The 15,061-nt window shown below is 34.0% G+C and overlaps 2 protein-coding genes across 6 annotated transcripts in view; one reads left to right on the plus strand and one right to left on the minus strand.

The window, feature by feature from the left end:
- LOC150105268 (replication protein A 14 kDa subunit-like) overlaps positions 1 to 15,061 on the plus strand; it is a 66,712-nt gene that overhangs the window by 42,393 nt on the left and 9,258 nt on the right. For all 4 annotated transcript variants that reach the window (XM_090394037.1, XM_090394036.1, XM_090394039.1 and 1 more), the window contains exon 3: positions 13,919 to 14,030. In XM_090394037.1, the coding sequence (XP_090250163.1) occupies positions 13,919 to 14,030 (112 nt within the window). The remainder of the gene's footprint in view (positions 1 to 13,918; positions 14,031 to 15,061) is intronic.
- Positions 9,529 to 15,061, minus strand: part of mio (GATOR complex protein mio) — a 349,531-nt gene continuing 343,998 nt past the window's right edge. For both annotated transcript variants that reach the window (XM_090394033.1, XM_090394032.1), the window contains exon 28: positions 9,529 to 9,776. In XM_090394033.1, coding sequence (XP_090250159.1) covers positions 9,711 to 9,776 — 66 coding nt within the window. In that variant the 3' untranslated portion in view covers positions 9,529 to 9,710. The remainder of the gene's footprint in view (positions 9,777 to 15,061) is intronic.

Genomic DNA, 15,061 nt, shown 5'->3' on the forward strand with positions numbered 1-15,061 from the left:
TTTTAACAACAGTTCTGTAGTTATCATCATCAAAGACCTCATTGAGTGAGGCCATATACCACCCACACCATCTGTCATAACCTCTCTTAAACTTATTCACACTATATGTGTTTATCACTTCAAATAAACAATTTCACTCAATTACTGTTCTGTGAGAGAAAATTCTAGCTATCACCCCCTTTCTTAACCATGCACAAACTTAACTTTCATTGTCCCCAACCTTAACAAAGTTTCCTCAACCGATATATAGTGTATTGAGAAGTTTATAAGCTGCTATCATATCAGCTCCTCTTTCAACTCTTTACCAGTGTCTGCAGTCTACATACTCTCAATCTCTCTCCATAAGAGTGGTGCGTGGTGCAAAGACTGACATATCCAACTATCGACCAGTCATTATCTCAGGAGTGGTGTTGAAGATTTTGGAAAAGTTGGTTAGGGTTACATTTAGAAATGGGTTGAAATAGAATCTCTACTTTGCAATGAACAGCATAGGTTTACTAAGGGAAGGTCATGTTTTAGCAACTTGCTCTTATTCTATAATAATGTTACCATTGAGTTACACAAGGGGAATGGATACACTATGATACTTTTGAATTTTTCTAAGGCTTTTGACAGAATATAGCATGGAAGACTGTTGCATAAATTGGAGAATATGGAATTGGATTATAAACTATTGGTATTGATGAGAGAATGGCTGACTGATAGATATCAAAAAGTTGTGTATGGGGATGTGAATCTACAAGAAATTCTCTCATGTTGTATCATCGTTTTACATTGTGTTTTAAGCCAATAAGAATACAATTTGGTCAGCTAAATCCCAAATTGCCAGCCCATCTGCATTCGTTCAGTATCCAGGTGGTTACTTAACAGGGTGTGCCACGAGAAGGTGAGGATTGGACATTAAGTCAAAAGCCCTAGTTGGTTCTCTGCATTTCTTAAAAGACTATGTGGAAGTCTCCTTCCAGTTATACAGCATTAACCCTTAAACACCCCCCCCCCTCTCATAGTACCCATCTGTAAAAAGGAAAATAAAATAATGTGAGAATTACAGAGGTGTTTACCTACTGAGTGTTCCTGATAAGATTTATGCAAGCACACTTGAGAAACAGCTAAGAAAAATTATGGAAGGGATATTTAGTGGAGAACAAGCTGGATTCAGGACGAAAATAGGTTGTTAGGATCAGATTTTCACTTTAAGACAAATAGTTCGGAAATCTTTGGAATATAACAAGGATCGGTATTTAAGTTTTATTGATTTGGAAAAGGCATATGACAAGGTGCCAAGCAGAAGCTCTTCATAACGTTACAGTTATATGGTGTAAATGAGACATATTGAGCAATTCATAGTCTATTTAAGCTGTAAGTCAGCAGTCGGAATTGAAGGAGGTATAGGAAGATGATTTGAAGTAAAATCAAGTGTGCGACAAGGGTACACATTATTTCCAATTTTAACTTATGAATCTGAGAGCTGGGTTAGAAATTAACTCCTTGGTGATCAATACTGGAGACCACAGATATGAGAGTTCTGAGAAAGAATAGGGGGATTGAATAGATGGCATCAATGGTAATATCATATTAAAAATGAGGATATTAGGAAAAACTTGCCATTTTTACCATTCAGGAATGTGTTAGCAGAGCTAATTTCAGATGGTATGTCACTTAAACAGAATGGAAGAGGAAAGATTAGGACAACAGTCTTCTTCTTCGCCACATGTCAATGTTTGTTTCAGCATTGCAGTTATCCTCTGAGTTGTATTTGTAATTTTTGGATATGTGATCTTTTAACTCAAAATTTCTGTCTACCATTACTTCAAGGTTCTTATCCTCATCAGTTTCTCCAAGCATAATCCCACCAATAAAATATTAATATTATTACATGACACCTCCAAGGAGTCCAAAGACTCATCAAGGAAGGGCACCTATTCCACAACTCTCCGTCTCCACCGCTCAAATCTACCGACTACAGCAAACCGCATCATCTACACCAATGCCATCTACTGCCCACCACCACTAGTATTTTCACAGACAATCACAAACATCCATGCCCACAGTAGGATTCGATCCCACAGCCTGGAGCTGAGCTGGAGAGCGGATACGCTAATCTCTCGGCCAACCAGGCTGGCTAAAAAACCCTTGCCTGTACCAGAGATTGACTGACTCTGGAACCAGTCGAAAACAAGCTTAGAAAAAGTTCTTCTAGTCAGCGACTAGATTCGAATTAATGACACTCTTTTTGCGTGGTTTAGCGCTGTGGAGTGCAAACACCACTTCCACTGAGCTACACAGACTCTCATTATAGACAATGTACAATCGAAGAAACTGTTACAAAATGTGGTGCATTTGAAGACACATGGAATGAAATTGTCAGTAATTTCGCTTGCTTCGCAGGAAGTTCACAGCAAGGAGCTACTACTGCCCCTACCTGAATGCGTTAAGCTGAGATCCAAATTACCCAAACACCAAGGGCCTAACTATTTTGGCTGAACATTTCTTTAGCATACATACTGATATCTCATCTGTCTCTGTGAGTTCTTATCCAAGTTTTGCAACAGCTCTAGAACCTATAAATTAAAGATGAAGAAATTATATTCTTGGTTTAATCCTTTATCCAAGTGTAAGCAAGTGTGAAATATCTTAACGACTGTGCTACTTATATGTAGAAGCTAATGACTTCACATCAGTTGCCGTAGTATTCCATAATGCAAAGCACACATCCTTTCAGACGAGTATAATGGCATTATACATGTCTGAAAAGGACCACTACCCAGATCAATTTTGACCTCTATTGAGGTCTTATAAGTGAGAGTCAGACCCAGAAGAGATACCAAGGTTGAAATAATGCAGAAGTCATATACAGGTATCCCAGTCGTGATTTGCTTACACTTAAATCAAGGATTAAATCAAGAATATAATTTCTTGGTATCTCTAATTTATAGTATAACCAAGTGAAAAAACTTTTGACATCAAGTTCTGAACGTTCTTCTCGTGATCTTCATCCAGTGTATTAGTAGTACTGGGCACCATGTTACATACACCAGGTATTTGAACAATAGCACCTACTTCTGACCTAAGGGTACTATCTGCATTCACTAAAGTTATTCTTTCACATTCATTCTTCTTTAGCAGCATAATGACAAGATTCGTTTGGGTTGACTTTAGCCTGCACAGCCAGTTTCTTTTGATACTCTCGATTGTTATCAGCTAGTTGCAAAACAGCACATCCTCAACTGAGACTCCCTTCTGATGCTATGAACAAATCTAACACACTTTTGCCTTAAGTTTCTTCTTTCACATTCTGCATGAAAAAGTTGTCTTGCAACAGCTCAGTAAATTCTTTTTCTACATTCCTATCAAGTATTTTCTCTATTACCTAATCAGTGTTTAGTTAATTTAAGTCATCAATAATGATTACTCATTTATACCCATCAGGGTAATTTGACATGCCTTTCATTGTTCCTATCAACTGAACTGCCAGCTCTGTAGCAACAACTACCACATGTTTCACCCTGTTAGCCTCTGCTTCACACCAGATAACCACTAACACACACACTGCTACTTGAACATTATTACTATTATTGCTTATATAGCTTGCTTATTATACGCATTTCTTATACATAATCATCTGATACTGCTAGTAGTAGTAGTCCCCCCCCCCTTCCCTCTCTCTCTCTCTAATACATTTTTTGTCCTTCCTAAAAAAACTAGATGCTTTACACTTGATTCCAGTTACTACATATGACTGAGAGTCAGTTTCACTGATGTCAACCATCTTAACCCCCAACATATTCGTCAAGGCAATGCGAACTCCACCTCTTTGTTCCTGATGCTCCTGACATTTGTGTATAGACATAAGTTACCTCATGGTTTTTTTTTTTTTTACATCTACATTCTTCTTAGTTCAGTTGGGCACCCCCCCCCCCTTTCATCAAGAAGAAAGCATATCAAAAATTCCTGGCAAATAAGAAAGGTTGTTGAAGAAGCTCAGAAATGGAGGAAAGAGTGCTGTAAAAGGAATTAAAGATGATAAAGGTGACATGAAAAGAGGAGAAAAAGATATCTTTGAAGTATAGAGTAATTATTTTGAAAAATTGCTAAATGAAACAAGCAGTGATGACAGCACAGTGGTAAAAAAAAGACCAGGCATGCAATCAGGAATACATATCCATACTTGAAGTAATAAAAGCCATCAAAAGCCTGAAATGTGGCAAGGAGTGATATTTGACCAGAGAGTCTCACATATGGAGGTATAAAAGTCTTACAGGGGCTGCACTGCATAGTTCAGAAGGCCTGGACAGAGGGATGAATTTCAGATGATTGGAGTAGAGCTCTTATATTACCCATATATAAAAAAGGAAAATAAAAATGAATGTGAGAATACAGAGGTATTTCTCTAGTGAGTGTTCCTCATAAGATATATGCAAGTATACTTGAGAAACAGTTGAGAAGGATTGTGGAAGAGAAACTTGGTGAAGAACAAGCTGGATTCAGGCCAAATAGATGCTGTCAGGATCAGATCTTCACTTTGACAGATAGTTGAGAAATCATGGGAATATAACAAAGATCTGTATTTAAGTTTTGTAGATCTAGAAAAGGCACATGACAAGGTGCCAAGAGAGAATATATTTGAAACGCTACAGTTATATGGTGTCAATGGGGCATTATTTATATCAATCAACACTTAGTCTTTATTTGAGTTGTAAGTCAGCAGTTAGAATTGAAGGAAGTACAGGAAGTGTACTTAATGCTAAATCTGGTGTCAGACAAGATGTACATTATCTATATGGATCACATTATGAAGGAAAGTGGTATTAAACCTGATATCAAAATTAAGATGTTAATCTCAGCTCTTTGCTTTATTTGGATGATGTTATACTTCTAAATAAATCCACTACAAGTCTGCAAGATTCTCTGACTAAAGTGCATAACTGTTGTAATAGATATGGTATGAAGGTGAGCAATAACAAGACAAACATAATGAAAATATGCAGAAACATTGAAAATATCAACTGCATTTTGAATGGAGAACCTATAGAACAGGTAAAATATTTCAGCTACTTTAGGCACGATTTTTAGTGAAGATGGTAAATTAAATATGGAAATATTGACAACAGAATCAACAAAGCTGGTATGGTAGGAAGTCAACTGAATAAATTTATATGGAATAAGACAGAAATTAGCCAAAACACTAAATTAGCTGTATATACAAGACAGTATACGAGCCAATTTTAACTTATAGATCTGAGAGCTGGGTCAGAAGTAAAACACTTGACCAAAGACTAGAGACTGCAGATATGAGAGTCCCCAGAAAGATTAGGAGCATGAACAGTTGCATCAATGGCAATATCATATTAAAAACGAGGATATTAGGAAAGAACTTGATATTGTCACCATCCAGAAATGCGTTAGCAGAGCTAATAAGATGGTTATCTAGGGGCAAAATGCAGAACTTGCAGATTATCCATAACAAGACAAGCCACAAGAGCTAGGAATCTAGTAGATACCTGGAAAACTACGTAGAGTAGGCTTTTCATTTTGTGAAGAGAGCAAGTGGAGATTTTTCTGACAGGATAGAATGCCACACAGATGTTGAGGCTTTAAAAATTTTCAGAGCATGTTCTGATATATATTCCTTCATAAGATATCGAATACAAGTAATTTCTTCTTAAGCAGAACAGGTAGGAATCTGTAGCTGTTGAAAGGTTCAATGTAAGCTTCACTGTAACCATTGCACAAGAAAATTGACTGAATGTAATGCAGTTTATTTATGTAGTAAATCATCTGTAGAATATTTGAGCACAATGTATTAACGTTTTAATAGGCTCACTTTTTTGGCTAGGGTGAGGTGTGATTTTACGTGAATAGCAGAATTGTTAAAATTTTAAAGCCCTTAATCTATGTAGCATGTTGTCCTATCAGAAAAATTTCTTTGCCTTTCTTCTTCTCACCAAAGGACAAGCTACCCCCCCCCCCCCACTTAGTTTTCCAGCTGACTACCAGAATTTTTTCTTGTTTTTGGCTTGTCATGTTATACACAATCAGGCAGATCTGCCTTTGCTATGAAGAACATAAAGAATGTCAAGCCTTTGTCTGCTATGAAGACCATCAAGAACATCTTGCATCAAGTATCTTAATCCTGAACAGTCTGGCATTGCTGAACATGTCAAATCTACTAATCACAGTGTAAACTCTGGCATAAGACTAAAATCTTACGTAGAGTAGATTTCTTCTGGAATGCCTTTATAAGGAAACTTGTGAAATTTTAGTTCATTATCCAGACTTAATCTGATGGTCTACATTTATATCCTTCATGAGAGGTAGTACTTTTTCAATCTGCTAACCATTCCTAATTTGTTTTTTTATAATTAGGAATTTATTGATAATTTTTTTTACCTTAATATAACTATTGTGATACTTTTTTAGAATCTTTCTATTATTTGTATATTATGCTGTCCCATTTCTCTACTTGAAGATGCCTTTGACACTGCATGAAAATTTTACTACTAAACTGTTTCTCTTAATTAGCATGCACTCACATTTTTCCAATTTTAAAACAGAGTTTCAATTCAGGAATCATATTAGTCAGAGCACATAAAAAGCAGATTGTTGGTCTAATCAAAAGAACATTCTCATGTAAAAGGAAGGAAGTTTACACAAGGGTTTGAAAAAAGCGCTTGTCTGTTCAACATGATGAATAGAAATTTTAGTTAATGCATAAAGAAATAAGAACAGGAGTTTCAATTTATTGTTGGTTTTTGTTTGTGTAATGGTGATTCTATGGCTAATTACAAATCCTTGTAATGGAATATGACCAATATAGGATAATGAAAATTTTTAAATCTATAATAAAAATGTCGATTTTGCTGTAATAGGATACTCATGCTTGGGTGTACAATACAATGAAGTAACCAGCCAACTGTAACATGATAACTTAAAATAGATCTGCAGTGGACAGTAATAATCAGAATAAGCAGAATTTCAGCAATTAATAGCAGATATGGAAATTTAAGAAGTATTACAGATCTCTCCCCCCCCCCCCCCCCCCAAGTGACATTTTAATGTGGCTTCCACCCATGAAAGCTTTATTCGTAAATCTATAGTACATTCATACCATGGAAAGGCTAAGGATTTCTTTTTTATATTTTTACATAGGCCTAAAACCTTGCTCTAGAGACCAAACATGGAATTTTTTCAATCCACTTTCAATAAGAGTAGGGAGTTGGTTTCACACTGGGTGATGAAATTCATCTCCCATCTAAAATTTCTTTATATTTATTCTAAAAACACAAATGTATTTTATTTTTTTACTTATCACTGTTTCATGAGAAACTGAGAACTAAGAAAAGATATTTCATATGCTTTTTCACTTATGGCATGTATTATTCTTACATTTGTACCTCCATGGAGTTCAAAATTCATTGTGGGAGGTTCACTATGTATCACTGAGAAAATAAGTTGTTTCTTCATGCCTCTTAGATTGATAAACTAACTAATATATGTTATCAACATATTTGCTTAAACCATAGAATGTTTAAGTTAACTCAGGGTAAAAATTAGTCATAGCATAAACAAAAGCTTATAAATTTGACTGGGTACTGGAATACTTCATCATCATCATACGTAACAAGGATTTAGGCCTATTATGGCCTGTTCCGGCCTTAGAAGTCATCGTTGAATCGTTTAAGAGGACGTCCTGGTTTTCTTTTTCCTAATGGCTTGTACTTTAAGGCTTGTTTTGGTAATCTTTCTGTTTTCATTCTTTGAACGTGTTCCATCCATTTATATTTATATTTTTTAATTTTTTCAATTACTGGTTCTTGGTTTAATTTTTTCATAATATCTTCATTTCTTTTGTGGTCAAATAGGGTATACTTTGCAGTTTTTCTCATAAACTTCATTTCTGCTGTTGTTAATCTTTGTTTGTCTTTTTGTTTTATTGTCCAGATTTCGCTTCCATACATTAAGACCGGTAGGGCTAATGTATTGTATACTTTTAGTCTGGTTTGTTTTTGAACTAGGTTTGGTTTAAATATAGAGTTAATTACTCCTGTTATTTTTAAATATTTTGCAATTTTTATGTTTATATCTTTTTCATTTTCATAAGTGATCATACATCCTAGGTAGTTAAATGAATTCACCTGTTCTAAGATCTTGTTATCTAATACTATTTTAGTTCTTGCTGGATCTTGTCCTTTAAAGGCCATAGTTTTTGATTTTTCCGTTGATATTATCATACCATAATCTTGGATATCTCATTTAGATTTAAAATAGCTTTCTGTAAGTTATCTTCAGAAATTGTAATTATTATTTGGTCGTCTGCAAAGAGGAGAGTGTTTAAGTTAACTGTAGGTGAAAGTTTAATTCCTTGATGTAAATTTTTACTCCATTTTATTATTATTTCATTTAAGTAGATATTAAAAAGAGTTGCTGAGAGGGGACATCCCAGTCGGACCCTTGGTTTATCTCTCTTGTATATGATAGCTTGTGATTTAATCTTATTTGTATTTGATTATTTTCATATATACTTGTGACAGCTTTTAGGATATTATTTGGTATTTGTCTTTCTTTTAATATGTTAAATAATATGTTTCTTTTAACTTTGTCAAATGCTTTTTCAAAGTCAATAAATGCAATATGTGTTTCTAAATTTTATTCTCTTCTTTTCTCTATTATTAATTTTAGGCAGAAGGCTGGGTCTATACATGATCGTCCTTTTCTAAATCCATTTTGTACCTCTAGAATAAAGTTTTCGGAATATTTCATTAGTTTGTTATTTAAGATTCTGCTATATATTTTGTACTGGAATATTTGACATAGGCAAATCGGCCAGAGAATGCATGCAGTTAACAGACTAAATTTACTGTTAGGAGCAGTAGATGGTGGGGGGGTGTGGTGCCCTCTGGGAGTGAGTCCTTGGACTCCATGGAAATATTTCCTAATAATCGCATTACCTAAATAAATTCAGTTATTAGGTAAATATTACCTAATAACCTGGACCTACAGGTGCATAAACAAAGCAGTGTAAGGAGGTCATTTTTTTTTTTTTTTTTCCAGTTATGGTTGAAAAATTATGGACTAGGCTTCCCCTAAGTGTTATAGGCTTTAAAAATGAAATAGATAACTGTTATAGTGTAGAGTAGAGTAAAAAAAAAACGAATGTGTATTGATATGGAGTCTCTATAGCTTATTGGTTTCAACGAATAAAATAAATTAAAGATACCCTGAAATTATATACACCTAAACCTCTTTTTATGCAAATTGGGATATCAAAAATAATTTTTTTTTTATGCGACTGACCTAAAGTCTAAGTAAAGAAAAAATCCGTAATTCAAGAAAATTCTGAGAATTTTGTAGAATTGCATTCTCGTTTCAATTAAGAAAATTCTAAATCCTTACGAATTTCATTTATTGGGAATTCTCCGAATTACAATACATAACTGATGGTGCATAAAAAAGCAGTTCTTAGCAGTTTGAATTTGGTGTTTGAGTAGACAACACAGTTACTGCATTTTTTGTATTTGCATTTTTTAAGTGAAATCAAAATAAAAATAGCATTATAAAATTAAGAAATAATAAATGGTAAGCTATATGTAATTTTAAAACTTTCATTTCATTAACCAAAGATTTTAATCCAGCCCTCACATGATGTTGCCGATAACCAAAAAAAAAAAACAAAAAGGAAAGCCATTTCCTTGGATATAAAAATTCAGATTTTAGATCGTCTTTAAACTGGGGAAGGTGCAACGGCTGTGGGTAAGCATTTTGGAGTCCGTGAAGATCTATAAAGAAAAATTAAGAGACTATTAGAAAAGCGGTATGTTCTGGTACAAAATCAAGTGCGAAATTATCAACAAGAGATGTTGTTCTAGAGAAGGCCGAAAAAGCTTTAGTGATGTGGATAGAAGATAATGTACAAAAAAGAATTTTGTACATTATCTTTTTTAATCTGTTCATTTTATGACCAGATTAAAAAACTGCGGCCAGATACTTCATCTCAATCGAGGAAAAAATATGAATTTCATGCAAGCAATGGTTGGTTGGCTAAGTTTATTAAAAGACATGCTCTTCATAATATAAAAATTAAAGGTGAAACGGCTTCTGATGATGAAACAGCTGCTAAATCATTTCCACAAAAACTTGCTAAAACAATTAAAGATGGAGGTTACACTTGTGAACAAGTTTGGAATATGGATGAAACCGGTGTTTTCTTTAAAAAAAAAAAAAAAAAAAAAAAAAAAAAAAAAAATATATATATATATATATATAAAAATGTTGGTGGGTTCAAAGCAGCAAAGGATCGCATAACACTCCTCAAACGCTTTAGGAGATCGGATGTTTAAACCACTGCTCATAAATCGATCATTAAGACCACGGCCAATGAAAGGCGTAGAGTTTCAAAAATTGCCAGCTCATTGGATGGCCAACAAAAAACCTTGGGTGACCATTGATATTTTCACTGAGTGGTTCCATAAACATTTTGTGCCAGAAGTTAGACACTATTTGAATGACTAGGGTCTCCCATTTAAAGTGCTTTTGATTCTTGATAATGCACCAGGTCATCTTGCCATAGAACACCCAAATGTGCAATTTTTTTTTCTGCTGCCTAATACCACATAATTGCTACAACCTCTAGATCAGGGTATAATTGCGACTTTTAAAACATTATGTCAGACGAACATTTCAGTACGTTTTGAACAAGCTAAATGATGATGAAACACTGTTAGTTATGGATGTGTGGAAAACATTTTCAGTTATGGATTGTATTGATCAGGTTTGGTTATCGTTATCTGAATTGAGATCAGAAACTATGAACGCATGCTGGAAAGCTATTTGGCCCGCATGTGTTAAAGAGAATGCTCCTGTTCCCTTCAACCATACTGCAGAATTCCCCAATATAATAAGTTTGGCATGTGAAATTGGCAGAGAAGGATTCGATGATTTTACGTTGGCAGATATCGAAGAATTGTTAATTGATAAACCTCTTAGCGAAGATGATAATGTCTTCATAGAGAGAATTATATCGCGACTTATCTAAAGCATCAACACAGTGTTTAATAACTGAGTTCATGCCTAAAACTACTGAAACAACCAGTGGTACTTTTGTTCAAGACATGACAAGAAGAATTCCACAAGTTGAGGTGGAAGTCGATGACGATAATACCATATCAAGTAGTTCTAGTGATATTACAGTCTCACGAAAACAAAAACTTTCGCGTTTGTCAGAAACTAATTGCGAATAACATAATTTTTTTATAGAATCCTTAGCAAACAATTGAAATGAATATGTTTTTTTTTACGTTATTAAAATTCATTATGTGTATGTGTGTTCTCCATGAAATGTAAATAAAAATCTTATGATCTTAACGAATTTAACATTTTTTTTTTCATTATTTTACTTATATTTCAGGTTTGGAACCAATCTTCACTTTTTCTATGGAGTCAGTAGTTCTTTTTACACGTAATTTTTAGGAATGTATCTATCGCGTAAAATGTGGTTTAGGTGTACTTTATTTAATCCTTTATCCAAATGTGAACAAACAAATTTTGCGCCTGAAATATTTTCAGGACTGGGGCAACCATCTATAGAAGCTAATGACTTCACCATCAATCCTATAATGCAAAGCACACATCCTAACGGGTATATATAATGCTCTGCATAATGGGAAAGATCACTACCCAGACTGGTTTCTGCCTTTATTGAGGTTTCATCAGTGGGACCAGACCCAGACATGATACTAAGGTTGAAGTAATGCCAAAGTCATATTTATATGCTTATATCCATTGCCAAAATTTTGGGCGTTTTAACCTCATAAATAGCATGCTTCCCTTTACCCTCCCCCTTTCTCAGATTCTAATATCAGGTTTAATGCCTCTTTCTTTCTTAATGTGAACCATATAGATGATGAATAAAAGTAGAGATCTGTGCGACCTTATCATGCACTTGATTTTATATCAAAGCCTCTTCCTTTACTTCCCTCAATTCTGAGTAGTGACCCTTTCCATAATGCATGGCATTATACATGCCCATTATGGGATGCTAAGTCAAGTGATGTGAAGTCATTAGCTTCTATAAACGAGTTTCCCCAGTCCTGAAAATACTTCAGGTGCAAACTTTGTTTGCTTACACTTGGTTTAATCCTTTATCCAAGTGTGGAAAAATTTCCAGCAACTATCTCCAATCCAGAGTATTTTAATAATAAGGTGCGACACCTTTTGGCTACTCATATATGAAAATATGACTTCGGCTTTATTTCGAACTCCTGCTGATGAGAAGACCTCAATAAAAGTCGAAACTGGTCTTTGTAGTGACCCTTCCCATAATGTATTATACATACCTATTAGGATATGTGCTTTGCATTATGGGATACTAAGGTAAGTGATGTGAAGTCATAAGCTTCTATATATGAGTTGCCCCAGTCCTGAAAAGACTTCAGGCAGCACAAAATTTGTTTGCTTACACTTAGATAAAGGATTAAACCAAGTATATAATTTATAGTATAACCAAGTGGAAAAACTTACAACTGGTTTCAATGAAGCCCTTTGGTTAGAAAGATCTGGGTCTGAATGTTGTCTATAATGTTGAAGAACCTTTATCAGGGCTTTTTGATTAAAGGCAACTTAGCCAGTCTCATATGGAGGTGGAGGATATTGACTGCATTGAAATGCCATGACTGGAGGTCAGGAGAATGTACAGGCTCAAGGGGAGGGTACTCGAGGGAATGGAAAAAGGAAGGTATTAGTTAAAGTAGAATAACATTTTTAATCATATTAGGCTAAGGAGGAGGATTATAGTATGATTATTGCTGATGTTGTTATCAGTAATGATTCTATTTTGAATGTCAGTTAATTAAAATTTTAGCTAAATTTCTGTCTAACAGTGTCAAGTACTATATTATCATCATCATTTTGGTTCTCACTTGACCTTATAATACTGATAAGATCAGCAAGAGTGCTCCTGAATGTGTCTATTGTCTGAAAGCTCTTTCCCATTTGTTAAATGGGAAAGAGCTTTCCAATTTGTTAAATTGTTATCACATTGTTTATATTGGAGATTCTTCTGTCATCACTTTGACTATAATTTCCATCAAGGGCATTATGAGTAGATTCTTTAACCTCTTCAACTGACCCTTGTATGTTGACCATGCAGTAAGCATTGTTTAATAGTTAATCTTGACACCACTTCATTTAGCAGATTGGTGATGGCTCACTTAACATAATAGGTTTTATGGCAATTTGTTTTATCACACTTTGCAGCCAAAAAAAAAGTGTATATGATAAGAATTTTTATTTTTGGTCATTTACAATAGAATCGCTACATATCCTCAGGTATTATCAGTTAGAAAACTGAATAACAAAACAGAAAGCAGTTATGTAACAACTCTGTAAAAAGTGAAGTTGTTACTTAGGATCTTTCTGATAAACTGGGAGGTGTTCTTTATCCTTTCCCTTTAATGTACACAGATTAAGTGAACTATATGATAATGTGGCTTCTAGCATTTATGCAAATAAACAGATTTTCCATGCTGGGCAATCTCTTCCAAAATAAGCCGCTTTCATCTGCATTAAACTTGTTCAGGGAAATAGTATCCTTTATCAATCATCAGTTATTTGTCTGGGAAATCTTTTGGTATAGATTTATGTAGATGCTTCAAATTGTGAAGATTAAAACTTTTTTTTTTTTGTAATATTTTGCAAATGATATTCAACTCCCTTTTGTGAAGTGAAAGCTTATTTAAATAAGCTTTCATATAACAGCTAATAACTATATTACTTGAGGAAGGCAAGATGTTTTTCACTCTTTTAGCCAGTTCCCTTATGAGAATGGTTTTACTGACTACTTAAGTAATACATTTAATTATCCAGTAAAACTAGAAGCCAAGTTTAATAAAATATTTTTGTTTTCATGTTTATTTCTTTATAGCTCCAAGAATACATAGATGGTTTAATTGAAGTACAGGGCTCTGTAACACCAAGGAATACAATTTTATGTAAAAGTTATATTATGTTTCCTAAGGAAGCTGCTCAAAATTTTGGTGAGTAAATTTAAGTTAAATGTTAGAATCTAGATTTTTTTTTTTGAAAGATAAAATTATTTTTGTTTAATGCAGCTGTTTTGCTAGTTTTATTCTTATATTCATGCAGTTCAAGAGAATAGATTAGATTAGACAATAGGTACAAATCACCAACATGCTAGTTATTCTGTATCCACTGTCAGTAGGAAATGCAGTCTTTTTTTTTTGAGTCCAAACATACAGAAAAATAACTGTTGTTTCATACTTTAATTCTTTGAACAGGCTAGTTATCAAGCTGAACAATGATGACAAAAGCTTGGTATGTCAGAGTTAGTGAATACAATGATGACAAAAGCTTGGTATGTCAGAGTTAGTGAATATATATATATATATATATATATATATATATATATATATACACACACAGTCATACCCGGAGTTACGGTTTCGTATATGTACATATTCCCGTCCTGCTTCACCACTAGTCGTATCTTTCTGACGCCGGTTGCACATGCTGTGAACAAGCACTGACGTGTTTCGCACGGTCTCCATTCATACACAATTTTTATAGTCTACAAACCTTGCGATTGTTTAATGTTATGTTCTTGATAAAAATTTTATCATATAAAAATAAATGTCGTCCAAAGGAAGCAAGTCCAATCCTTCTACAGCTAGCAAGAAAAGAAAAACATTGATTTTGGAAACAAAATTCAACATTATTAAGGATTTTGAAGGCAGAATAAAAATTTGTGAGCTAGCAAAAAAGTTTGATCTACAGGAATCCACAATAAGAACAATCAAAAGAAAGGTTTACAGATTTTGGAGGACATAGATTCTAACGAGGAACGAATTGTAGCTACAAGGTAAGGAATAAAAAAATCATTAGCTTGCTATGAAGAAATTTTGCGTGACAAGTAAAAGACATTATGCCAGTCAGACGAATCTATTAGATTTTATGAAACCATGGACATCGAAATAACTTTCTTTTTTTTTTTGTACGAAAAACTACAATTATGATTATATTTCTTAAAAAATATAGGTGTTTTTGTAAA

The sequence above is a fragment of the Typopeltis vanoorti genome, chromosome 6 (genome assembly GCF_054136105.1).
Source record: "Typopeltis vanoorti isolate ZY-2024b chromosome 6, IOZ_Tvanoo_1.0, whole genome shotgun sequence".
In the NCBI taxonomy this organism is placed as follows: domain Eukaryota; kingdom Metazoa; phylum Arthropoda; class Arachnida; order Uropygi; family Thelyphonidae; genus Typopeltis; species Typopeltis vanoorti.